Source organism: Corvus hawaiiensis, chromosome 3 (assembly GCF_020740725.1).
Source record: "Corvus hawaiiensis isolate bCorHaw1 chromosome 3, bCorHaw1.pri.cur, whole genome shotgun sequence".
Lineage (NCBI taxonomy): Eukaryota > Metazoa > Chordata > Aves > Passeriformes > Corvidae > Corvus > Corvus hawaiiensis.
Window position 1 is genome coordinate 108250007 of NC_063215.1, and position 26802 is coordinate 108276808.

The 26802-nt window shown below is 50.3% G+C and overlaps 1 protein-coding gene and 1 long non-coding RNA gene across 2 annotated transcripts; both read left to right on the plus strand.

The window, feature by feature from the left end:
• Positions 1-211: 211 nt before the first annotated feature.
• LOC125323439 (TOG array regulator of axonemal microtubules protein 2-like) lies at positions 212-7550 on the plus strand. The gene is made up of 4 exons (XM_048298392.1): positions 212-244; positions 2967-3171; positions 4356-4572; positions 7170-7550. Exons 2-4 carry the CDS (start codon positions 3100-3102, stop codon positions 7403-7405), a joined length of 525 nt encoding a protein of 174 aa, XP_048154349.1. The 5' UTR covers positions 212-244; positions 2967-3099; the 3' UTR covers positions 7406-7550.
• Positions 7551-22664: 15114 nt separating this feature from the next.
• Positions 22665-24972, plus strand: LOC125322456. Its single transcript, XR_007202012.1, has 3 exons — positions 22665-22716; positions 23654-23804; positions 24890-24972. It is a non-coding gene; the product is annotated as an uncharacterized LOC125322456 (long non-coding RNA).
• Positions 24973-26802: the final 1830 nt, after the last annotated feature.

Sequence of the window (26802 nt, forward strand, 5' to 3'; positions counted from 1 at the left end):
CTGGCCTGTTTCCTTCTGTAAGTTCGGAAAGGTTTGCCCAAGCCTTGGTAGCAGTGATCCTGGTTATAAGTTGTGTTTTAAACAGGTAATTTCCTATTTTACATTCTAAAGATCCATGGGGTTTCTTTATGCCTTTGTAGGGGATGGAAACGCAGAAGGGTGAACAGCCATCTGTCGAGAAGCCTGTGAAGAAGAGGAGCGATGGCTCGAAGAAGCCCCAGGCCACATTGCCTTCTAGTAAACGGTACTGAGCACTTTAGTTAGATGTGACAAAGCACATGGCAAGCTTTACATGTCTCTTCCTCAGGAAAATCTTTCTGGTGGAGATGACCTGTGCCAGAGATTGTTTCCTTTCCCTACAAATGCTCTATCATAAAAAATGTCTCCTTCTGCATTACGCTGAACACAACTTCTCTGGAAGGGTTTCCACGAAAAATGGGCGACAAAAAGACACCCATTGGTTGCAGCTCAGAAGATCCAGTGCACTGGCAAGGACAGTGCTGTGGAGGCTGTGAGAGGGCCATGTCTCCGCTGCCTCACTTGGGACAAGTAAATTCAAGCAGGGTTTTTTTCCTCTGAGAGCAGTCTTTTTCAGATGGGTGTTTTGATGAGAAGTCCCAGTCTAGAAGCAAGATGCTGTTCCCCAAAATAGCACTTCCCATGCATGTGGTTTGGCCTTCCTGAGTCATGGTTTTCTTACCCTCAGACAGTACCAAGATGAGTAGTAAGTAGCAAGCCAGTTCCTGAGCAACTTTGGTCAACAGGTGTCTCAATGTGGACGTTTTGTCTTGACATTCCTGTCCTTCATACTGTTTGCTCGATGGACAGCATGTTTGGTTTATTTCCCCCTGTGCTGCATTCAGCATTTGAGACAGGAATTTGGTCCTTGCTGTCTCTTCCTGCCAGTGGGAGAGCTACTTGTACCTGTTGTCCTCTGATAACAGAGGGGATTTATTTAGCTCTCTCATGCTCAGCGCTGGCAGGAGAGTGACCACATGCCTCAGTAGCGTAGTCAGGATCTTCCCATGCTCAAGAGAGTTGTTCCCAGTGGGTTTGTTAAGCTGTGGATCTAGTCTCTAGGGAAGCAATCATGTGAGCGTAGTGCTGGGATGTCTGGCTTCTGTTTTTATCCCTGTTACGGATTTTCTGGATCCTTCAGATATGCCCCTATCCATCTGTTCAGATGCATCTGAGCTACTTTTCCAGATTGTCATGCCTGCTGTAGAGACACTTCTCCAGAGGGATGAGTTTCCTTATTATAAGACGCACACCTCCCTCATGATGAGGCATTTAAACATGGAAGTAGCGTCTCTCTTTCCTCACAAAGCAGTGCGACATGTGTACCTGGGAAGCCGTCTGGAGATAAGTGAGATGCATCTCATCCTTGGTTTTCCTGAGTAAGCACTGGTGAGAATGTTGCTTGCAGATTGTCTCCTGTAATGATTGTGTAGCGGGTTTGGTTTGTAACCAGGCAGAAACACCAATTTAGTGTAGTGGTTTGGTCCAAAATACTCATTACTATTTACCTTCTGTGATATAAGAATTAGGAGAAACGCAAAGCAATCACCAAACTTGAAAGAATAGAAAGAAGTTTATTAACAGACCTAAAAGAAGAAAAAAAAAGTCATACCATGCCTTCAGAACACTTCTCCTCCCCCCTGCCTTTCTCCCTTCTTGCAGTGATAATGTAAAAAGACAGCCCTTGAGATGTTCAGTCTGTTTACCACTTCCATAATAACCTTGTTCAGTCCATTTAGGAAGAGGAGCCTCTCTTGCCCATGCTGTGAAAACATTATCGCAAGGAGCCAGCCACCCGGGTTGGTTCTCTGCTTGCATGTGAGTCCCTTCCCCCGTCTTGCAGCTTTTCCCACAACTGCTTTCGAGGGTCCACTCTTGAATTGCTGGGGTAAAATTTTAAGGTTGAGCCGTTCAGAAACAAAAGTTCTCTTCACCCATCTCTGGGAGCATTTCATTTCTAAGAATAGAGGCCCTTCTCCTTCCCTGGAAGCAAAGGGTCTTCCTCATCTTCCTCTTTAGAACTATCTCTGGGGGCATCTCTAGGACCTGAGGTTTTCTCCTTTTCCATTTGGAGCAAAAGTCCTCATCACTTCCATCTCTCCCTGTTCAAACTTCTCATGAAATTACAGCTGCGTCAGCATCTGCTTATCTCAGCGCAGGTGCTTTTGCTCACAAGTACAAGTTGAATGCTCCACCCCCCATGCCTTCATGAAATTACAGCAGGTACTCTGATCTATCATAGCTTCACAACAGAATTTCAGCTTTAAGCATCTCCTCTTTCACTTCCCTCCGGTTTTCAGCTCTTCATAGCGCTAAAAGGGTTAATCTCACCTAGGCCTTGCAGCTGGAATGTGGCTTATCGCTGTTGGTCACATGACCTCTGCCAGACAGCCGTGCAGCTTTAGCTGAATCTTGGCAGCTCTGGAGAGGGGGAGCCGAGCCGCTCCGGCTGCCCACAGCCCTGCTGTGGGGGGGGTTCCGCGGGTGGAACAGGGCCCGTCGGCTCCAGGATGGCTGTGGCCCGACCCGGCCTGGCCTGAGCAGGGCCTGGGCCGGGCCCGCTGGCCCCCACACGGGGCCCGCAGCCACTTGTCCCAGCACCGGAAACAAGACAGAGAGAGTCTGCCTCGGGGTTTCCTGTTCTTAAGTGTGGATCACAGAGGCGGTCACAACTTTAAGTGGCTTAAAGAATTGTCCATATTCAAAGTGGCCAGCTGATAGGTTCTGTCAGGTCACAGAAGAAGCTGTAAGCACTCCTTTGCAAGAACATCACTTCCGGGACTATGCTTGCTAACCCATGACAGATTGTCATGAGGTCTCCCGTTGTTTTTCAGATCAGGATTTTCTAGCTTGAAATCACATCATTAGGAAACCTCTCCAAGATGTTCTGCTCACAATTAACTGAAGGTATGATCACCAACAGGTCCGCATTTGGTTTTATTTTCCAGGGTGAAGTCTACCTCTGATGAACGCCTCCTACACCGCCCAAAAGCCCAGGTCACGTTACCTCCGGCTGTGGAAGAAACGGAGCCGCTCCAGAAGCTGTACAATCTCCTGGAAGCCAAGGAGTTTAAGACACGGATGGAAGGAGTGGCACTCCTCCTAGACCTGTGCAAAAGCAGCCCCCAGCTCGTCTCCACTAACACTGTCCAAGTATGTAGGGTGTCTTCATTGTTCCTTTCCTTTAGCTCCTTTCCCAAGCCTGTAGCAGGCAAGTTAATTCAGTGTGTCTTGGCACTACATCCTGGCTGTGTGGGACAGGCTGGTGCCTCTTACCCTGAAATATTTAATTCAGGTCCACGCTTCAGGACAAGTTCTTTCAGTCCAGATGTATTTGTCTGGCAGGTGCCTATTGATGCTGTTCATCAGATGAGGACAGAGTTTTCTGCTGGTGTAACTTCTGCTGTCTCCTACTCCCACTTGGGTTAAGTGAAGGGAATCCAGCCACTGAAAGCGTGGCAATTATTCTCCAGACAAAAAAATGGGTTTGGATGGGGAAGAGAAGTATCAGGCTGGGCTGGTTTAAACCAAGATTTTTTAAAAGGATACTTCTGTAAACTCCGACTTGTCTTGCACAGGCACAACTCTGGTTACTCGTTTCCATCGGCATCCCTAGTCCTCTTGGTAAAGACGGTGCTCACCCTTCTTGGGGGGGTCTTTTTTTCTCTTTGGAAAAGGAGGGAAATGGCTAGGGACAGATCTCTTCCTTCTCCTCCCAGTAGCTGCTTTTTCCCTTTGTCCAGAAAATGGTGCCTGATAATGTGGCTGTCAAGGGACTGAACCTGCTCTAATGAGAGCGGTCCAGCACATTAAATTTCAGAAGTCTACCTGCTGGGTAGACAATTGGTCTGGATCCTGGAAGAGTTGATCAGAGCCCTGCACTTCTCCAGACACAGGTTCTGAGACAGATGGAACAAAACCTGGATCTCCTCCAGCCCTAGTTTTGGCAAAATCGTAACTGCCCTCAGAACTTGAGACAACTGCGTAGAAAAAGGGGCATTGTAAATATCTGGTTCCATACTTCGAAAGCAAAGATACTGTTTTGCATCAATAAATGGGATGAATTTAATGACTGAAATGTGGAGAGAAACACCATAGGAACTATTCTGTCCCCACCCAAAGCTCTTCAAAATATATGAAAATCTTTCAACCAGCATGAGGTTGTGCAACCATTCCAGTGAGCGGCCCACAGGAAAACAGGGAAATTGTGCAAGCAAGTGCTGACCTGACAGGAAGGATCACTTTCATCTTTTACATTGCTGAGTGCTCACTTCTGCGTCCCTTCCTCAAACAAGGACATTTTAATCCAGCTTTCATGTTGTTTGTTCTCTTCACAGATTTTTGATTATTTTGTCCCGAGACTTGGTGATACGCACAAGAAAGTGAAGCAGAAGGCGCTGGATGTGCTGGCTGAAATCATAGGCATCCTGAAAGATGGCTTAAACCCGGTGATCATCTGTCTGGTTGAAGGAATAACAAACAACCTAAACTCAAAGGACCCCGGGGTTTATGCCGCAGCTGTGAAAGCGCTGGAAGAATCCATGGCTCACTTAGGTAAGGCTGAGCCCTGGCATGGACTCTCCTCAAGTGTGTCTCTGCCTCTGCGAGTCAAGAGAACGCTGAGTGCCTTGACAGCTGTTGTTGTCTGTGGAAACCTCCAGCTGACATCCACCAGAAGCTGTGCAGGTGCAGTCCTTACGCACCAGTCCCCCACCAGGCTTGAATGTGCATTGGCATTTCCCAAAAGTCCCAGGAGCCCTTGGCTCTGTGCTGCTTGTCTGAAGAGGAAGTGCTGGACTACAGCTTTGCTGGAATTCAGGGCCAAAGGGATTTTTGGAGTTTGCCTGGGCCCCAGTTGACTTCCCAAATGAATAGCTTTGCTGTTGGCATGAAGGGACACCGGCACATCAGAACCTCTGCAGAGCAGCCTCCTGGAAGGCTCCACATTATAGGCATTAGCTTCATTAGGACAGCAGGATCAGTTCTTTACTGCATGCTTGCATGAAGATCATTTGGGACCTCCTTTTTGTATCTCATGCAGGAAAGGAGCTCTTAATAATACCCTGCTACTGAAACCCACACTGGGGTGTAGCTCTGTAGTGGTTCCCAATGAAGCAGATTGCCTGCTTTGTCACTGCCAGCCCTGGTGACCCTGTGAGGGACCAAACTTCATCCCACACACGTTCTGTCTCCAGGAAAAGCTTGCCTTGGCTTATTAGAGTGGTAGGACTGGAGGCTTGCAGGCCAATGCAGGCAACAGTAAATTCAAACATGACCCCCAAAACCGCGACAGATAGGCACAAGGAAAACCAAAATACATACGCCGGTCAAGTATTGGGAAATCAGTTCATTTTCCAGTCTCTCTGCCAAGATCTGATTTCACAGATGTTACAGAAACCCACAGGCTACTGAGGCACTGAGCAGTAATAGCTCTTGTATGAGTAACTTGGAGTCTTGTCCCTAGATCCACACAGGTAACCTGACAATTTAAAAACAGCTTATCCTTCAGGTGGGAACGGAGGTGTGCATTTTGGAGCCTTCTCACCCTTTTCCATAGGGGAGAGAGAAGATCACCTCTGCAAAGCTCTGGGATGCAAAACCTTTTCACTGCTTACGTGTGATTGAACTCTTGAGGTCCCTGATGTGAAATGTTTAACATAGCTCCTGGTACAGCAGACAACTTTGGATTTAAAATGTGACAGGAGAGCTTTTCTTTTGGAATTTAAAATCCTCCCAAGTAGGCTGGAAGGAAAGAAGAAAAGGATTCAAAAATCAGCAGGAATTTCCTTTCTTTTGCAAAATGTAGTTGCCCCTGCCCTTTCCCACCCCACTGTCCTTTCTCTTATGACCTCAGAAGAGAGAGCAGAAATGTGTGTTTCCCTTGTAGATAAAGTATCCCTGATGAAAGAGTTCAGCCACCGCAGGAGTGAACTGAAGGGCCAAGCTCTGCTGGATGTCACGGAGCATCTCTCAGGTATGGCCTCCCCTTCTAAGGCAAGAGGTCTTCCGAGGCAGAATTTACAGGGAATGCCAGTGAATAGACACTAGAGTGGCTCCTCCAAATCAGGAGGTGCTGAGCTTGTCCCTCCTGCCCAATACCCATGGAAGGTGTATTGGGCAGGTTTTCCCTGGCTGCTGCAGAGGTGTGCAGCATCTGAGATGGGGGCGGCACTCGGCCTCGGGGCTGAGCTCTCACTGGGGCATCTCAGAAGCCGCCTCCAGGAAAGGGAGAGGCGAAAAATTCCCAAGCTGGCTCCTTTCTTGGAAGCTCAGGGACAGCTCTGATCCTTTAGGGAAAATGGTGGCAAATGCTGTTTCAGGGGATCGGTTTGTTTTGTCCTCACAGAATTCTTGCTTAGCTCTTGGAAAGTTTTGAGGCGGAAGCCTGCAGTGCCTGGGGGTCACCGTTTGGTCCAAACTCAGCACACGTGTTAGAGGCACGGATTTTGTGCAAGGCAGCCTTTGGGGGCAGAGGGGCAGAAGCAGAGTGCTGAGGCTCCCTGCCTGTGCTGTGGAAGTGCCATTGGACTGAGCATTTCAGGGTGTGCAGTCAGGGTCTTCCTATGTCAGCGCTGCCCAAAATGCTCCAAATGCAGCTGATAATTGATTGCTCAGAGGAGCTTGCTATGTCAGCAATAGCCAAGGGATGGGAAAATGATAACCTCAATATATACTAGAGAAGACAGTGTATAGCCTTGCTTTATTTATAGCCTTGCTTTAGCGGGGTCTAAATCCACTGCTAATTAAGCCAGGTCACAAAAACGGAGTCATCCTTTTTATTAGAAATCTCTCAATTACCTCTCTAAAGTGCCTTTCAAACCTTCAGCAGTGGGTTTAGACAACTTCTAAATGGAAATAAACAGCAATTTGACATTTTGGTCATTCATCATGCCAGAAACAGATTGTGGAATGATTTAGTAAAGCTATGAAGTCTGCCACAGGTACAAGGCTCGGATCTGGAGAAATTAGTCCTGAGGGCTTGGTGGTTCTGTTTTGGGGATGTTCAGCTGCTTTGCCCATTTCTGGATCATGGGGCTCTCTCTGTTATTTCACTGATCTTAGCCAGAGAGACTCCCAAAATCACAACTAGAGGTAGATCCTTGTTTGCATTAAGGCTGGTGGTTAAGAAGTTTGCGTCTCTCTTCCGGCAGCGCTTGTGGCATGGGTTTATCCCAGGAGCCCCGAAGTCGTCCAGCGCTACGCCCTGCCCGTGCTCTGGTCCTTCCTGGGGAACAAGGCGCTGCCTGTCCGAAGCGCCAATGTCCGCACTGTGGTCACCAAGCTTGCCTGCGCCCTCTACAAGGTGATGGGCGCCAAGCTGAGGAAGCATGCTGCCAGCCAGCCTCCACATGTGCGGGAAAACCTCTCCGACATTTTGGGCTGGTGAAGGCTCGATGACCTGCAGAGAGATGACAAAGTGCTGAGTTGGACACCTCCGGACGTGACTTCTTAGCTGTGCCAAAAAGGACAGAATGCAAAGGAAGGGTGTGCACCTGCCCCCGCTCTCTCCACCCCCCTTCCTAGTCGTGGCATGGGGTGCCTGAAGCAACTTCCAAGTGAGGACAAGGTGAAGGCTGAGCATGGCTCAGCCTCACAAAGAGGTAAGGCGGGAGCTGGGCCACTCTCTGGCAGGAGGAAGGCTCTTGTGCCAGCCTAGAGAGCCTGGGCACATTGCCAGGGAACAGTTCTGCCCTGCATGTGCCCCCTGCACTGAGCTGTGCTGCTCCCAGTGCCCCGTGGAGCTGTAGGGCTGCTCAGCTGTGGGGCCGGGAGAGGAGCAGGAGGGTGCGTGTGCAGCTGAGCCATTCCTGGAAAGCACAGGCCTCTGGGCTCCCTGCTGTCCCAGGGCAGCCCAGAGGCCAGGCTGTTCCTGTGCTGGCTCTGTGCAAGTGGGTCAGGGTGTCTCCCTGGCCTGCCTCAAGTGGCTGCTGGCAGGAGCATGTTTCCCTGTGCAGCTCTTTAGAAGTTTCCCGGGAATCTCTCACATGAAGTACTGTAGCTTCAGATGCTTTATGTTGGCATTGTGGCCTCTGTTATATTTTGTGTTTCCATTTTGCAGGACTGACTGGCTACACTCTTGCCAAGAAGTTTACCGTGCAATCTCCCTCTATGCTCCTTCCCTCCAAGCCATTGCCTCCCATCCAGAAGAGCTCTCCTTCTTCTAACACAAACAAAATAAGTAGCAGAGAGCAGGAGAATGGGAAAAATGTCACCGGCAATGATGATGACAGGAGAAAAAAGCAGGAGCTGAGTTCAGAGAGAAAAGGACATATGGTAAGGACACCAACCTAAGTCCTGTCTGGTGGATTTCCAGTTTATGTGCTGTAGGCAGAGCTCTGAGACCTTTTGCTGTGGTGTGAGGCCAGGGAAGCAGCTGAGCAAAGGGAGAGCTCAGCAGGACACTGCACTTCAGGCTGTCTTTGCAGTGGGTGTGTAGTGCAGGCTTCATGTCCTCAGCGGGTATCAATAGCAGGGGAGGTCTTTGAATGGTTTCTGGCTCTCTTGTGGCTCCTGCTCTGTCTTATGGCTGAGAAAACACCAACAGGCAGTCAGAGCAGCTGAAGTTGGCCACTCTTGTGAACCAATCCTTCTACATTTAGTAAACTACGGGTATGTGTGAACCATCTCTGTGTCTTGGTGCTGTTTTCTGTCAGCTGTGTCCGGTTTGGACGGAGAAAGGTGTTTGCTGGAACAGGCAGTCCTGCAAAGTCAGTTCCGGGTTGTGTCAGCTTTTGAGTTGTACAGCCATGCCCTTGTGCCCAGTTGTCTCTGATGCTATTTCTAGACTTCATCAGCTTCTGGGCAGCTTTGTGCATTCTGGCATGGCTTTGTCCAGAGGGCAGGGATGGCAGGTGGCCATGGGGAGAGCAGCCCAGAGCCCACCCCCACGATTGCCTTTGCAGCAGGGCCAGGACCTGCAGTTGTTTTGGGTTTGCCGTGGGGTGCAGGAGGAGGCAGATGAACAACAGCTTTGGTAAACAGAATGTCCAACCCAAGGCTTGTGTACTTGATTCAAGCCTTGCTGAGAAAGGGCCCAGCGTATCCCTGAGAGGAACTGATCCTTCCACTGAAGTTTGAACAGGGCCTGATTTGGCTCTTTAGCTGTGCCAGGAACAATGGGATGCTAAGGAAGGGTGTGCATCTGCCCCTGCTGCCTCCACCCCGCTTGCTGGACATGGCATGGGGGCCCTGGAGCAACTTGGGCAGGCAGAGGCCTTCCAGAGAGCAGCAGGGCAGGGAGCTCAGCAGAACTTCCTAAATGCCAGTGAGCCTGAGATGATGGATGTGTGGGAGCTGGAGAGCACCGAGCATGCCCAGAGCTCAGCAGCATCGGGGCTCAAAGGCTGCTGGGGAACTGTACGAGGGAAGGGAAGCAGCAGCAGAAATGAGGGGCTTGAGAAAAGCAGGTTTGGACATCCTGCAGGATGGCTTTGTGGGGACTTGGCTGGAGATCAGCACTGGCTGTTAGGTGCTTTAGGGACAGGGAGAGAATAGGGATCCAAGGCCATTCCCATACGATCCAAAAGGCCAGTGGAGGCAGTGGCACCGCAGAACATCTTGGTGCCAAACATGTGGATGCCATCTGGGAATGTAGCCACATTTCCAGAGAAGTGAGCACAGGGAAAGCAGTGGCAAATGTGGGACATGGTCTCTCCCTCACCACTTCCCTTTCCATTCCCTTTCCTAGACCAAGCTGCTCCATCAGTTTGACATCTCTGCCAAGTCCCAGCTAAGAGCATGGCTAAATGTCTTCAGGCATGAATGGGGGAAAGGCTGGATGCTTGATCTGAGGAGTACGGTGTTCTATTCTTTGCAGGCTTCCTTGCTGTGTTCCAGAGGTGGGGATATGAAGAAGGGGTCATTGGGACCACCTTTGATCCCCCCAATACGCAAGGCAGTGAGTCCCCCTGTGAGCACTGCGGCAGCGTCTGTCCCAAGCTCTCCGCAGCTGGATTTCCAGGAGTCCCAGGAGATGAGGTAAGCCAAGGTGTCTGCTGCTCCAGTGTGCTGTTCCCCTCGCACTTCCCATCTCGTGAGGTTATTTTCCACAGTCATCTCTCCCTTGTATTTAGGCAAACCTCAGTGTATTCCCCATTTTGCCCATCTGTGGTGATCCAGCACAATGGGAAAGCCAACACCATATGCCCTAAGAGCAGAGGTGGTTGTGGGGAAGAGGAGGCAGGGCTTAAGAGCACCTCAGAACAGGTCCTCTGCTGGACTTGGCTACTGATTCCCTCTGTGGTGTTTGTGCTGTCATTTGGGAACTGGATTGCATGGATCTGGATACTGCGGTTCTTTGAATACTGTGATCCTTGACTGTCAACTTCTGCAGCCATGAGGATATGTCAGGGCAAATATTGGCTACTGAGGAGGTGTCTGCAAATTCAGGTGCTGCTCCTGTAAATGTCAGGCGTGACTTCTCTGTGCCTGGGCCTCCACCGTGAAACCAGAGCCCAGATAAAACTTGGGGTACAGATGTATCATCTGATCCATGTCTAGTATTTCGATCTAGGCTTAAGATCAAAGAGGGCAAGGTGCTAGAGAAGAGTTATAGGACTTTACCTGATGCAAAGATATTGGCTTGGATATATGTGTGAGAAAATGTAGCTGTCAAGCTTATCCTAGTGACAAGGTTAAAGCAGGAGTCCCAGAAGTATCATTCCAATTGAAAAGCGCCCGTAGGGCTTTTAAAGTGCAATCGGAATATCCTTACCTAGCAGCTAAGGACAAAAAGGCCTTTTTGTCCTTGAAAGAGCAAGGAGGTGTACTGTCATTCTCAGGAGAGAGCAGTGCTATGACCCCATGTAGCCCGAGACTGTCACCAGTGTAAGGCATGAGCAGGCAAAGTCAAGCTTGGGCAGGAGAACAAAAGTAGCTGCCCTCCATACAGACTTGTGTCTCAGCTCAGCAGCTCTTGCTGCTTCACAGAGGCTGTAGGAGCCACTTGGCTCCAAAAGGAGAGAACTGGGCAGGTCTGATGCAAGCTGAAGAATGACTGCTGTGTTTCAGCCGGAGCTTGGCAAGCTCTCTGGGACTCCAGCACCTGAAAGCTTTAGGACAATTCCTCAGCTTTGCATCGTGTTGGGTTTATGTGTTGCATTTCCTCCTTCATCAGGGGGACCATGCTAAGAAGGTTTGCCTCCTTTGATGCTACACACATTCCATGCCCTTCTCTTTCTACCTCCTCATATATTCTTTTGTCCTCCCTTTTCTCAAGGCCAAGATCCAGCATCAGAAGCAAAGAGAAGAACTCTGAACATGCAGGTAGGTACAGGGCATGTCTGTCCTAAACTGACCATTGGAATGCTGACCCAGGGGTGGCATTGTGACAGTTTGGTTGAAAACCATCCTGGTTTAAATGTCTTCAAATTCCTTTCAATTCCTTGATGGGCTCTCCCAGAGCCTGGTCACTGGGAGTGTGCTCCGGTGATGCAGGGAAAATTACTCCAGGAGCTGCACTGGTACCTTGGGGCTCGGGAAATGCGCCACAGGAAAAGAAAACATTCCTCTCCATCCTGCACATGCCTTTCATCTCCCTGCACCCTTTCTAAGGTCATAATTAGTAGAGAAAAAAAGACATTTAGCATGAAAGGAGAAATGTTCCAACTCCTTCCTCCTGCCTTTGAAGGAGAACACCTTCCCTTGGGGCAGTTTCTGTGCTGAGCCCTTTGAGATCCGAAGGTGATTCATGGACATTGCCTGGTTTTGCACGGGGAGAAATAGGGAAACCTCCTTAGACAGAAAGGCCTTGTGAATGTTCCAGTTAAGGGGAAGGAGACTTCCAAATGGATGCAGCCTATGCAGGATCAGAGTTTGTCATCCTCTGACAGCACAAGCCTAAAGCCACCTATGGCAGGTTCACTGTTGCAGTGGGGATCCTGCAACACGCATATATCAAACCAGGAGTCCCGTGGAAAGGAAATATATACGGACAGACAGATTCTTGATAGCTGTTTCAGAGATGTTTATTTCTCCAGCCGCATGGCCGGAGCTCTGCCCAGGAACTGTTCCAGTCACGGGACCAAGGGTCCTTCTGCCCGCGCAGGGAACACAAACCAACCAATGGGAACGAGGCTGAGCAGGGACAGGAAACCCCGTGTCTGTGCCCTCAGGGCCCCTCTCCCAGGGCTACACGGCAGGGGAGGGACCCCAACACCTCACCCGTTTTATTTTAATAAAAGGAGAATGAAAACAACTGGATAAACATAACAAGAACAGTTTCAAAACAAAACAAGCCACCCTCCTGAGTCTTTAAATGTCCAAACAGATTCTCTGGAACATCTTAGGGCTGACAGAAGGGAGACAGAACTCTGAGCATGCTTTGTGGGGAAACTGAGGCAGGAGAGGGTTTAACTTCTTCCCTCCCCCTTTTCATCCCCCACTCGGCATTGGAAAGGGATTTTTGGGGAAACAATTGGCAAAAGCATGGTTTTGTGAGGGAAACCATGGATGAAAAAACGGACTGGGAATACACTGGGGGTAATAGGACATAGGGTAAAAGGGAAAGGTGGGATTAGGAAAGGGAAACTGTAGGGGGGGCTTACAATGGAGATACTGTCTAACATGACTACGATTTTTTGCATATATACTGCCTTTTACAGGAACACCATCAGGCCCAGTGACCTGCGATGCTTGTAACCCTTTTCTCCCTAGTACAATATTAAATTCCACCACCTCTCCATCTCCCAAGCTTGGGATGCATTTTTCAGGGTTATTCTTTTTAATAGCAGTTCTATGCACGAATATGTCTTGCTGGTTGTCACACCTTGTTATAAAACCATAATTTTGCTTAACATTATACCATTTTACTATCCCTAAGGTCTTAGTTGCTATGATCTTTTCCTTTTTCCGAGTGGCTGCTGTTTTCTGTCTCGCTGCGTCTTTGCTGTCTCTTTCGGTCGCTCCCGTGTTGGAATTGTCGGGGCTGCTGGTGCCTGCGCGCTCTTCCCGGGGTCGCGTTCGGGGCTGCGCGGGCCGGGCCGGGCCACGCCGCTCAGTTCTCCGTGCGTCGCCTCCTCTGGTCGCAGCTTCGCTGCCGCTGCCGGGCGCTGCACCCACGTCTCGGCCGGGCCCCCGAGCGAGGACTCCCCCGCGCCCCGCTCCAGCGCGCGTCTCGGCTGGGCGCGGCTCCGTTCCACCGCCACCGCCTCCAGCCGCCGCCCGCGTGCCGCCCCTCTCGGTCGGGCGTTCACGGGGCTCGCTCCACCACGCGCTGCACGCGGCCGTGCGGGTCCTGCCGGGTCCCGCCGCTCCCCGCTCCGCCACCGACACTGCGGCTCGCGTGGCTCCGCCCGCGCGCGGGAACTGCCTCGCTGCTGCTCTCAGAGCGCTCGGTGCACGTGGCCTGGGCCGCACGGTCCCTGCGCCACGCTTCCCTTCACCAGGACACAGCTGACATTGCTCAACAGTCTCAGTAACTAAATAATATTCACGAAAATATTCTTCCATCGGCATATATTTTGACTCTAGTATTAACTGTGTCCAAACGGTTTTCCAAAAGCCCTTGGTAATAATTAAATCCCAAGAAACATAGAAAAAGTTCTTAAACAACCATGCCAGGAAGTGTTTCAGTTCTTTTTGAGCTTGAATCAAGCTAAAATTTACAAATCGTTGTTCAAGAATCATTTTAAGATAAATGTCCATATGCGGCTCTGAGAGCCAAGAGTCTTCCCACGGTTCCTCCATAGTTCAGATATGGAATAGCAAAGCAAAACCAAGAAGAGGAATCCAAAGTTTCCAGGGTTTACTCACACAAATCAGTCGCTTAGGGATCGGGGATCGTTCTGCTCACAAATCTCCACCATTTGTTGCCGTGGAGATCCTGCAACACGCATATATCAAACCAGGAGTCCCGTGGAAAGGAAATATATACGGACAGACAGATTCTTGATAGCTGTTTCAGAGATGTTTATTTCTCCAGCCGCATGGCCGGAGCTCTGCCCAGGAACTGTTCCAGTCACGGGACCAAGGGTCCTTCTGCCCGCGCAGGGAACACAAACCAACCAATGGGAACGAGGCTGAGCAGGGACAGGAAACCCCGTGTCTGTGCCCTCAGGGCCCCTCTCCCAGGGCTACACGGCAGGGGAGGGACCCCAACAGTTCACGATGGCAAATCTCTTCCCCGACTCTCTCTGCCCGTGTCAGTATTGCAGGCTGAGGCTGGGGGAGGAGATGCCTTCTGCCTTGTCCCCCCTCCCTGCCTTGCCTGATCCCTGACAAGAAGAGTTGTGCCAGACCAAATGAGGTGTCTGGTGCATGTGTGTCAGTCCCTGCTTTCAAGTTCAAAGCCTCAATGCCAGTGTTGTTGTTCCTTTGCCATCTCTGGGCATGGAATGATAGGAGAGATGAGATTTGAAGAAACAATTTTGCTGATGCAGAAAAAGGGATCAGATCCACTGGTCCCTTGCCTCAGAGTTTGTTCTGCCAAATCCTGGGCACGGCCCTTTTGGAATGACTCCTTAATTGCTGATATGCAGCTGGAATGCTGAATGCATCTGGGGAGAAGTATTGCTGGCTAAGTAAGGTGGCATTTCTGGATTAATTTTGGAGTAGAAATGAGCTATCTCTTTTAATATTGACCTGACCTTTCTACAGGAGGAAAAAATTCCAGATTTAAGACAGGTCTTCGTTCTATGATCTGCCCTATGCCACTTCCATTGGGAAAATTTTGAATTGTCAGGAACTGCCATGATCAGAAATGTTTTGAGGCAGGTCATGTTTGTGTTGGGTTTCAGTTTCTTTGCAGAGAAGAAAGCAGGCAATAAATCCCTGGAACCATGAATTAGAGCAAAAGTGGGATATTTGGATGACCCATTTGTTCCCTACAGATACAGGCTACTTGAGTATTGGGGACATCTCATGGGGAGTGCAAAGCTTCTGCAGCTTCTAACATGGGGTGCCATTGTTTGTGTCCCAGCACTGCCTTTGTTGTAAAGAGAAATAAAACCACCAACAAAACCCAGCCGAGAACTGAGGGGGAGTTACAGAAACAAAGGCCTTGAAAACTGGCTTTGGAAAGCAATTACTTCCTAGGTGGAATTGTCAAATTCTAGAGAACCCTATGGGTTGCCAACTGTTTGGAAGGAAAGGGATCCCCAAGTAGTGGATGAGCCATGAGCAGCACAGAAGCATAGTAGTGGAATCTCTCTCTCCTGTCCTGCCAGCTCCATACAGTTCAGAGCAATTATAGTGATGCTAGTTTCATGAAAAATAAAAACAAAGCGATCTTCTCAATATTTAAATAACCCCTCGAGTGCCTCACCCATTAGTTGTGGTGATTGTAAAGGTGGGAGTTCAACTAACTCACTTCTTCCCTTGTACCTGATCTACAGCTTCTTCTGTAGACAAAACCTCAAGGAAGAAGTGGATGGAGACCATGCCTAAGGAGGGCCCTGTGCGGCCTCCCCACCCTGGTGCCCTCCCACCCCTGGCTGGCTGCAAGGATGCTGTGCAGACCCCCAGGCTTGGCAGTGCAGGTCTCCGCTCGCAGCCTGCTCAGGGGGCCTTGGCCCAGGAGCCCCGGCAGGGGCAGCTGAGCAGCGCTGCCCCCGGGGTCACTGCCAGGGAGCACAAGGTGAAGGCTGAGCATGGCTCAGCCTCACAAAGAGGTAAGGCGGGAGCTGGGCCGCTCTCGGGCGGGAGGAAGGCTCTTGTGCCAGCCTAGAGAGCCTGGGCACATTGCCAGGGAACAGTTCTGCCCTGCATGTGCCCCCTGCACTGAGCTGTGCTGCTCCCAGTGCCCCGTGGAGCTGTAGGGCTGCTCAGCTGTGGGGCCGGGAGAGGAGCAGGAGGGTGCGTGTGCAGCTGAGCCATTCCTGGAAAGCACAGGCCTCTGGGCTCCCTGCTGTCCCAGGGCAGCCCAGAGGCCAGGCTGTTCCTGTGCTGGCTCTGTGCAAGTGGGTCAGGGTGTCTCCCTGGCCTGCCTCAAGTGGCTGCTGGCAGGAGCATGTTTCCCTGTGCAGCTCTTTAGAAGTTTCCAGGGAATCTCTCGCATGAAATATTGTAGCTTCAGAGGCTTTATGTTGTCATTGTGGCCTCCGTTTTATTTTGTGTTTCCATTTTACAGGACTGACTGACTTGGCTACTCTTGCCAAGAAATTTACCGTGCAATCTCCCTCTATGCTCCTTCCCTCCAAGCAATTGCCTCCCATCCAGAAGAGCTCTCCTTCTTCAAATGCAAAGAAAATATGTAGCGGAGAGCAGGAGAATGGGAAAAATGGCACTAGCTACGACGAAGACAGTAGAGCAAACCAGGAGTTGAGCACAGAGGGAAAAGGATGGAAGGTAAGGAAATGAAGCTAGAGTCCTGTGTGGAAGGTTTTCAGTTTATGTGCTGTAGGCAGAGCTCTGAGACCTTTTGCTGTGGTGTGAGGCCAGGGAAGCAGCTGAGCAAAGGGAGAGCTCAGCAGGACACTGCACTTCAGGCTGTCTTTGCAGTGGGTGTGTAGTGCAGGCTTCATGTCCTCAGCGGGTATCAATAGCAGGGGAGGTCTTTGAATGGTTTCTGGCTCTCTTGTGGCTCCTGCTCTGTCTTATGGCTGAGAAAACACCAACAGGCAGTCAGAGCAGCTGAAGTTGGCCACTCTTGTGAACCAATCCTTCTACGTTTAGTAAACTACGGGTATGTGTGAACCATCTCTGTGTCTTGGTGCTGTTCTCTGTCAGCTGTGTCCGGTTTGGACGGAGAAAGGTGTTTGCTGGAACAGGCAGTCCTGCAAAGTCAGTTCCGGGTTGTGTCAGCTTTTGAGTTGTACAGCCATGCCCTTGTGCCCAGTTGTCTCTGATGCTATTTCTAGACTTCATCAGCTTCTGGGCAGCTTTGTGCATTCTGGCATGGCTTTGTCCAGAGGGAAGGGATGGCAGGTGGCCATGGGGAGAGCAGCCCAGAGCCCACCCCCACGATTGCCTTTGCAGCAGGGCCAGGACCTGCAGTTGTTTTGGGTTTGCCGTGGGGTGCAGGAGGAGGCAGATGAACAACAGCTTTGGTAAACAGAATGTCCAACCCAAGGCTTGTGTACTTGATTCAAGCCTTGCTGAGAAAGGGCCCAGCGTATCCCTGAGAGGAACTGATCCTTCCACTGAAGTTTGAACAGGGCCTGATTTGGCTCTTTAGCTGTGCCAGGGACAATGGGATGCTAAGGAAGGGTGTGCATCTGCCCCCGCTGCCTCCACCCCGCTTGCTGGACATGGCATGGGGGCCCTGGAGCAACTTGGGCAGGCAGAGGCCTTCCAGAGAGCAGCAGGGCAGGGAGCTCAGCAGAACTTCCTAAATGCCAGTGAGCCTGAGATGTTGGATGTGTGGGAGCTGGAGAGCACCGAGCATGCCCAGAGCTCAGCAGCATCGGGGCTCAAAGGCTGCTGGGGAACTGTACGAGGGAAGGGAAGCAGCAGCAGAAATGAGGGGCTTGAGAAAAGCAGGTTTGGACATCCTGCAGAATGGCTTTGTGGGGACTTGGCTGGAGATCAGCACTGGCTGTTAGGTGCTTTAGGGACAGGGAGAGAATAGGGATCCAAGGCCATTCCCATATGATCCAAAAGGCCAGTGGAGGCAGTGGCACCGCAGAACATCTTGGTGCCAAACATGTGGATGCCATCTGGGAATGTAGCCACATTTCCCGAGAAGTGAGCACAGGGATAGCGGTGGCAAATGTGGGACATGGCCTCTCCCTCACCACTTCCCTTTCCATTCCCTTTCCTAGACCAAGCTGCTCCATCAGTTTGACATCTCTGCCAGGTCCCAGCTAAGAGCATGGCTAAATGTCTTCAGGCATGAATGGGGGCAAGGCTGGTTGCTTGATCTGAGTCTTCTGCTCTTTCCAGGCTTCCTTGATGCCTGTGCATTCCAGAGGTGGGGATATGAAGAAGGGGTCATTGGGACCACCTTTGATCCCCCCAATACGCAAGGCAGTGAGTCCCCCTGTGAGCAGTGCGGCAGCGTCTGTCCCAAGCTCTCCGCAGCTGGATTTCCAGGAGTCTCAGGAGATGAGGTAAGCCAAGGTGTCTGCTGCTCCAGTGTGCTGTTCCCCTCGCGCTTCCCGTCTCGTGAGGTTATTTTCCACAGTCATCTCTCCCTTGTATTTAGGCAAACCTCAGTGTATTCCCCATTTTGCCCATCTGTGGTGATCCAGCACAATGGCAAAGCCAACACCATATGCCCTAAGAGCAGAGGTGGTTGTGGGGAAGAGGAGGCAGGGCTTAAGAGCACCTCAGAACAGGTCCTCTGCTGGACTTGGCTACTGATTCCCTCTGTGGTGTTTGTGCTGTCATTTGGGAACTGGATTGCATGGATCTGGATACTGCGGTTCTTTGAATACTGTGATCCTTGACTGTCAACTTCTGCAGCCATGAGGATATGTCAGGGCAAATATTGGCTACTGAGGAGGTGTCTGCAAATTCAGGTGCTGCTCCTGTAAATGTCAGGCGTGACTTCTCTGTGCCTGGGCCTCCACCGTGAAACCAGAGCCCAGATAAAACTTGGGGTACAGATGTATCATCTGATCCATGTCTAGTATTTCGATCTGGGCTTAAGATCAAAGAGGGCAAGGTGCTAGAGAAGAGTTATAGGACTGTACCTGATGCAAAGATATTGGCTTGGATATATGTGTGAGAAAATGTAGCTGTCAAGCTTATCCTAGTGACAAGGATAAAGCAGGAGTCCCAGAAGTATCATTCCAATTGAAAAGCGCCCGTAGGGCTTTTAAAGTGCAATCGGAATATCCTTACCTAGCAGCTGAGTTGAAAAAGGCCTTTTTGTCCTTGAAAGAGCAAGGAGGTGTACTGTCATTCTCAGGAGAGAGCAGTGCTATGACCCCATGTAGCCCGAGACTGTCACCAGTGTAAGGCATGAGCAGGCAAAGTCAAGCTTGGGCCGGAGAACAAAAGTAGCTGCCCTCCATACAGACTTGTGTCTCAGCTCAGCAGCTCTTGCTGCTTCACAGAGGCTGTAGGAGCCACTTGGCTCCAAAAGGAGAGAACTGGGCAGGTCTGATGCAAGCTGAAGAATGACTGCTGTGTTTCAGCCGGAGCTTGGCAAGCTCTCTGGGACTCCAGCACCTGAAAGCTTAAGGACAATTCACCAGCTTTGCATCATGTTGGGTTTATGTGTTGCATTTCCTCCTTCATCAGGGGGACCATGCTAAGAAGGTTTGCCTCCTTTGATGCTACACACATTCCACGCCCTTCTCTTTCTACGCGCTCATATGTTCTTTTGTCCTCCCTTTTCTCAAGGCCAAGATCCAGCAGCAGAAGCAAAGAGAAGAACTCTGAACATGCAGGTAGGTACAGGGCATGTCTGTCCTAAACTGACCATTGGAATGCTGACCCAGGGGTGGCATTGTGACAGTTTGGTTGAAAACCATCCTGGTTTAAATGTCTTCAAATTCCTTTCAATTCCTTGATGGGCTCAGTGGACTCTCCCAGAGCCTGGTCACTGGGAGTGTGCTCTGGTGGTGCAGTGAAAATTACTCCAGGAGCTGGACTGGTACCTTGGGGCTCGGGAAATGCGCCACAGGAAAAGAAAACATTCCTCTCCATCCTGCACATGCCTTTCATCTCCCTGCACCCTTTCTAAGGTCATAATTAGTAGAGAAAAAAGGACATTTAGCATGAAAGGAGAAATGTTCCCACTCCTTCCTCCTGCCTTTGAAGGAGGACACCTTCCCTTGGGGCAGTTTCTGTGCTGAACCCTTTGAGATCTGAAGGAGATTCATGGACATTGCCTGGTTTTGCACGGGGAGAAATAGGGAAACCTCCTTAGACAGAAAGGCCTTGTGAATGTTCCAGTTAAGGGGAAGGAGACTTCCAAATGGATGCAGCCTATGCAGGATCAGAGTTTGTCATCCTCTGACAGCACAAGCCTAAAGCCACCTATGGCAGGTTCACGATGGCAAATCTCTTCCCCGACTCTCTCTGCCCGTGTCAGTATTGCAGGCTGAGGCTGGGGGAGGAGATGCCTTCTGCCTTGTCCCCCCTCCCTGCCTTGCCTGATCCCTGACAAGAAGAGTTGTGCCAGACCAAATGAGGTGTCTGGTGCATGTGTGTCAGTCCCTGCTTTCAAGTTCAAAGCCTCAATGCCAGGGTTGTTGTTCCTTTGCCATCTCTGGGCATGGAATGATAGGAGAGATGAGATTTGAAGAAACAATTTTGCTGATGCAGAAAAACGATTTATCATTGGTGGAGGCCTGTACAGAATGATTAGTTCTCTGAGTTTCAAAAGCTCCGTTGGAGAGCATTTCAGATTAACCTGCACCATGCCATTTCCATTAAGAAAATTTTGAATTGTCAGGATTAGCGAAGATCAGAAATGTTTTGAGGCAGGTCATGTTTATGTTGGGTTTGGGTGTCTCTGCAGGAAGGAAAGCAGGGAATAAACTCCTGGAGCAACAAAGCAGAGAAAGCTGGGACGTTTGCATGAACAATGTGTTCCCTACAGATACGGGCTGCTTGAATAGTGGGGACATCTAAATTTGATTGCAAATCTTCTTTTGCTTCTAACATGGGGTGCCATTGTTTGTGTCCCAGCACTGCCTTTGTTGTAAAGAGAAATAAAAACCACCAACAAAACCCAACCGAGAACTGAGGGGGAGTTACAGAAACAAAGGCCTTGAAAACTGGCTTTGGAAAGCAATTACTTCCTAGGTGGAATTGTCAAATTCTAGAGACCCCTGTGGGTTGCCAACTGTTTGGAAGGAAAGGGATCCCCAAGTAGTGGATGAGCCATGAGCAGCACAGAAGTAAAGTAGTGGAACCTCTCTCTCCTGTCCTGCCAGCTCCATACAGTTCAGAGCAATTATAGTGATGCTAGTTTCATGAAAAATAAAAACAAAGTGATCTTCTCAATATTTAAATAACCCCTCGAGTGCCTCACCCATTAGTTGTGGTGATTGTAAAGGTGGGAGTTCAACTAACTCACTTCTTCCCTTGTACCTGATCCACAGCTTCTTCTGAGTCTACAACAAAAACCCAGAGGAAGAAGGGAAAGAGTTCATGGTGTGTGATAGGACCTGGGATGCCTCTGTTCCCAAGGGAACTGGCTGAACTTTTTGGCTTGGAGACGGATGTGCGGAAGCCCGGCCTTGGCAGTGCAGGTCTCCGCTCGCAGCCTGCTCAGGGGGCCTTGGCCCAGGAGCCCCGGCAGGGGCAGCTGAGCAGCGCTGCCCCCGGGGTCACTGCCAGGGAGCACAAGGTGAAGGCTGAGCATGGCTCAGCCTCACAAAGAGGTAAGGCGGGAGCTGGGCCGCTCTCTGGCGGGAGGAAGGCTCTTGTGCCAGCCTAGAGAGCCTGGGCACATTGCCAGGGAACAGTTCTGCCCTGCATGTGCCCCCTGCACTGAGCTGTGCTGCTCCCAGTGCCCCGTGGAGCTGTAGGGCTGCTCAGCTGTGGGGCCGGGAGAGGAGCAGGAGGGTGCGTGTGCAGCTGAGCCATTCCTGGAAAGCACAGGCCTCTGGGCTCCCTGCTGTCCCAGGGCAGCCCAGAGGCCAGGCTGTTCCTGTGCTGCCTCTGTGCAAGTGGGTCAGGGTGTCTCCCTGGTCTGCCTCAAGTGGCTGCTGGCGGGAGCATGTTTCCCTGTGCAGCTCTTTAGAAGTTTCCAGGTGGTCTGTCCCGTTAAATACGTAGCTTCCGATGCTTTATGTTGGCATTGCGGCCTCTGTTATATTTTGTGTCTCCACTTTGCACTTGGGACTGACTGCACTGGTCCCAAGGAGGTTACCCTGGAGTCAGTAGTTTCCCTGTCAACTTCTCAGATGCTCTTACCTTCCAAGGCCTTGCCTTCCAATCCAGAATAGCCCTCCTTCCTCAAAGCCCACATCTAACTCTTTTTTATGATTAAGCTGACCATTTTGCTGGGCAAAAAATCCTGATTTAAGACATTGGATTTTTGCTACTTTGCTGCTGCGTGTTTTTATCCTCTGTGAAGCCATGTAAAGAGTGATTCATCCTCTGAGTTTTAACGGCTCTGTTGGAGAGTGTTTCAGAATGACCTACATTGTTCCACTTCCATTAGAAAATTCAGCCTTTAGTCAGACTGGCCTGAAAGTGGCCCAATCTCACACAGTTTAGAATGAAAATCCTTGGGGAAAGCAAATTATCCAGTTTCAAGAACACAATTCACGTTTTGCTAACACTCCTGCAATCCTAAGCTTTTCTTTTCATGTCCTCTAAAATATTGCCACAAAGAGAAGAAAATATTGATCTAAATGCTTACGGGTGTTAGAACCCGGGAGTTCTTTTAGGAACCGGGAAGAAGATGTTTACTAAAATCAGCACGAATTAGGGCAGATAAGAATCTCTGTCAAGAGCAAGCTCCGTCTCTGCCCTTCTCTATCAAACATAGCGGCTCTCCAGCATCCAGGGGTGAAGCCTCCATCATGCAGGAGGTTTCATTCTGCTGGCCACAGAGCAATGCCATATCTGCTGCCAGTGCACTGTGGCAGTAGCCCATCCATTGGGAGAGGTTCTAGGCATATGTAGCTTGCTGCTCTCAGACACAATCTCTGGGTCTTATCAGAGCTCTGCAATCTGGAAGCTGTCTTGCCTGTTGCCCAGCATGGCGCTGTTGGGGGCTTGAAGTGTGCCAGAGATTTACAGGAACCTTTGCTTCCATTAACAGGCCTCCCACTGAGCCAGGCCAAGGAGACGGATCACCCCACCAGTGCTGGCCTTACGAGTGCCGAAGCCCTGAAGGATGGCTTTGGAAAGGTGAGGGATAAGGACAGGGATGAGCAGACTTCCTTTCCAGTGACTGTTTAGTGCTAGGCCCAAAATGTCCCTGAAAATCATAATCTTCCACTCTTGGGGGATGGGGATTCTCTTGGGAATATATTTGACAGCTACAGAGCAACTGCTTGGCTATTTCCAGTGGTGGCAAGGTCACTGGTTTGGAGATGGTGCTAAGGTCATGCCATGTACAAAGGCCCTTGTAGAGAAGTTCTGAATGGCAGAGCAAGCTACACATCAGTGAATGTGGGCAAAGTGCATCCTGGGAAGCACAGAAGCAAGGATTCTAATGCTGAGTGTAAGCAAGGCTGCAAAATAAAATGGGAGAGTTTGATTTTTCCTGGTTACCTTTCTTGCTGTATCTCACAGCCCTCTCATTCTCAATTTTTCCACGCATTAACATCAATGTTTCTGCAACTTGTTTTCACGTGACTCCTCTTTTTGGCCTCACGGTCTCCGAGAGCAGCGGAGTCCTTCAGAAGCCAGAAGTGAGAAACAGCTGCAATTCCTGGCCATGAGTGTTAAGCAACAGCTACTTACCCCTCCTTGCTGCGTATTGCACATGGTTTTTATTCTCCTGCCATGGCCTGTAGGAAGGGAACTGCCTGCTCACTGGTCACGTGGGCTCTTCATCTGTCTTGGAGCACTCCTGTGATTTTCTTGCTTCAAGCAGGGCCTCCTGACACAGGCTGAGAAACAGTACCTTGGAGCAGTGGGAAGTTATGGCAATAAAGTGTTCCACCTCACTGTGTGTAATTGCCAAGGTGAGGACGGGAGGCATTCTTCAGAAACCATTGGAATGTACATGGAGCTGCATCAAGGACTGTGGAACTCTATGGACTCTGTGCTCCTGATGAGATGTTGTGTCTGGTTTGTGTGTCTCTGCTTACAGTCTGTGATGCATTCCCATTGCATGCAGGTCCGTGCTGCACTGGGCAAGTTGGCTCAAAGGAACTTAGAGCGGAAGCCAATGGAGCTTTTGGAGAAAGAGGTCAAGACAGAGAGAGAAAAGGAAACGTCCTTGCAGCTGCCTCCACAGACAGTTGACCCCGGGGATGCAGCTGCAGCAAGTAAGTGGTTGCTACACCTGTGGTCCTTTCTGATCACTTGCTTGCCCTCTGCACAGTGTTGCCCTCAGACTGGGGGGCTGTTACATTTGCATCTGAGTGGGAGTTTGCATAGGATGTATTTCCGGTCCCCAAAGAAAAATGGAGAGGCATGAAGTGTCTTGCCCATGGCCTCACTGAGTCCGTAACAGAATATCAGCTTCCCACCTTCCCCTCTGAAGTCCTTCAGAGTGTAAAATTCTGTCTTGCAAAGTACACTGGGGCTTCAGACTCTCTCCTGGATAGCAGCCTCCAGGAAAAGCGGGTCCAAAAGAATGCTTTTCAACCAAGGTGCAACCTGGAAGAAACAAAATTCAACTCCTTCTAATGAAAACTCCAGAGACCCTTCTCCCACCACTCCCTGCTGAGGAGCTGGTGCTGTAGAGCTGTGCTGAAGCCCCGAGCCAGTGCTTCTGTTGTAGCCCCAGGAGCAAGCAGCGTTGCCGACTGAATCGGGGCTGAGGGGCTCTGACTGCAGTGCTGTGTGCGCTGCCCCAGGGCAGCAGCAGGGACCTCAGGAGGCAGCACTCAGCCCGAGGGCATCACGCAAGGTTATCTGCGCTTTCTTTTGGTAACTTCCCCAGCCAGCCTCTGAAACAGGAAAACAAAAGCAAAGCAATACTGGGGTTTCCTTGTTTCTTCGGGGAAGCATCACTGCAATTTGGTTTTAAACCAGAAGAGGGTAGATTTCAATTAGATATTAGGAAGATTTATTTTATAATGAAAGGGATGAAACACTGGAAGAGTTTGCCCCGAGAAGCTGTTGTTGATCGATCCTTGAAGGTGTTCAAGGCCATGTTAGATGGGGCCCTGAGGAAGCTGCTCGTGCTGAAGATGTCCCTGCTCGTGGGGGCTGGACTAGATGGTGGTTAAAGGTGCCTTCCCACATAAACTCTTCTAGGAGTCTGTGATCACTTTCCCATGGTACTGTGCCACTGTTATACTTGAAGTTCTTTGGGATAACAAAGAGATGTTACCCAGCTCCAGCAAGTTTTCTGGGCCTTTCCATTGTCACCCTCCACTTCCAAGCTCCTCTTTGGTCCCTGCAGGCTTTAGCCTACCGCCTGTCAATGGCACAGCTTCCAGTGTGCCGAGGAAACACCCTGGTAGTGCCTTGAAGAAGAAGGTCTTGAGGAAGCAGGACAACGTGCCCTTACTGCCCAAGAAGCCCATCATCCATGGAGACGGCAGCTTCCCACGCAACTCCTCAGGTAAGCCTGCTCCACAGCAGCTTTTTCCTGCACCGGTTTTCCTTGCACAAGGAGCACAAACCGCCTCCTGCCTCAGCCACCACAGCTGGGATCTTGGGTTCATAGCCTGTGCTGAGAATGAACAGCAAATCTACTCTTGAGTTACTCCAGCTCGGCAGAACTGGAGCAGTTGGTTCTTATTGATCCATTGGAAAGCTGAGCTGCATAAAGTAGTGGTAAAGACCTAAGCTCTGGCTTTTGCCCATCCTGATAGAGCAAACTACAGCACTGGTGCCAGGAGGCAGCTGTAACTGCAGGGATGAGCTCGGGGCAGTCTGGCAGGGTGTGCTCACTGTGCACCTACGAGTACCACCACGATCAATTGTCCACTCTCCATCTTGGCCCTCTGCCTGTGCTGCTGTCCGGCTCTGCAGCCAGCTTTCCTGCTCTCCCAGCAAGGGTTGTCTCTGCATGGCAGTCAGCCACTTGGTGCAGCCGTGCTGCTGCTCCCAGAAGTGCCCAATGGCTTCTCGCCGCTGCCATCCCACGGCCTGCAATGCCAAGAGGGAACAAGCAGCGCCTCCTGTGTCACCCCACCCAAATACAGCGGCCTGTGTAGCAGGTGACAGCCAGGAGGGGCTGCCTGGTGCTCCCAGGCTGTTTGCTGCCTGCAGTGAATACACAGCACATAGTCCCTAGTGGCTCTTGCCTCTCCTGTGAGGGCAGCCTGCCTGTGCTATGATCCTGAGTAGGGTGAGAGAAGAAGAAGGGAGCTAGGAATGATACTTTGAGTGCTCTTTTCTAGTCATGCTACTTCCATGCTCACAATTGACCAGAACTAGCCTGACGTGGCTCCCCATTCCTATTGAATATAGATGTGTACATCCACATCCTTCTGCAGTGACACCACTGATGGCAGTGACAGGGGTACATCAGTGACAGCCAGATTAGCTCCCATCTGAATATTTTTGATGTTACGCTTCCTCCATACTGTGTGAGAACATGCAGGGTAGCGCAAAACTTCTACAGAGTCTAGAGCAGTTCATCTAGATTCTGTGCAATGTTTAAACTCCATCATTTGAGACAGCTCAGATGTTTCCTTGTACACATTAGAAAACGACCTGTTGAGTGCATGACATGAAATTGATGATCAAGAGTCCTTTGGATGACAAGTGGGTTTCTTAAGAAATGCATTTATCATCTGAATTTTCTCATACCTTGTAAACTGACTATCAAGAGATTGTGTCTGCCAACAATTTGCATCTGTATTTACGTATTCTTATCATCAATTTGCATTTGGAAGGCTTTTTTATCAACCATCTGGGCTAGAGATTCCATTTTTCCACAAGAGAAAGCTTAGGCTTGCACAGTGTGCACACAAGTCCATTTGAGGACAAACACATTTCACCTCAGCATCTTTGAAATACAGCCAGTGTGTACTTTACTGAAATAGTAAAGATTCATGATGCTTAGAAAGAACAAAATCCATGAACTACTCCCTTCCCAAGAGCAGGCTGAAATGTAAGTGCACTCAGCTGCCCTCTGTCTAGAATATTTGAAGCCAATGGGAACAGAGGCGCTGTGAGGTGTGAAGGGTCAGGTATCGCTGTTCCCTGGTAGCTGCTCTGAGGGGATTCAGCCGGGCCCAGCAGGACTCGCTTGTTCAGGCTCGGCTTGGTGCTGTCACGAGGCAGCTGCAGGTCTTTCCTCAGGGAGTTGCAGAGTGCCTCTGTCCTCAGGGCTCGGGGAAATCAGGGCGCTGAGACAGGAGA

Coding starts and splice junctions, on each gene's coding strand:
- LOC125323439 (XM_048298392.1), top strand. CDS start 3,100: ATGGAAGGAGTGGCACTCCTCCTAGACCTGTGCAAAAGCAGCCCCCAG. Junction 3,172..4,355: donor TCTCCACTAACACTGTCCAA/GTATGTAGGGTG, acceptor TTCTCTTCACAG/ATTTTTGATTATTTTGTCCC. Junction 4,573..7,169: donor AGAATCCATGGCTCACTTAG/GTAAGGCTGAGC, acceptor CTCTTCCGGCAG/CGCTTGTGGCATGGGTTTAT.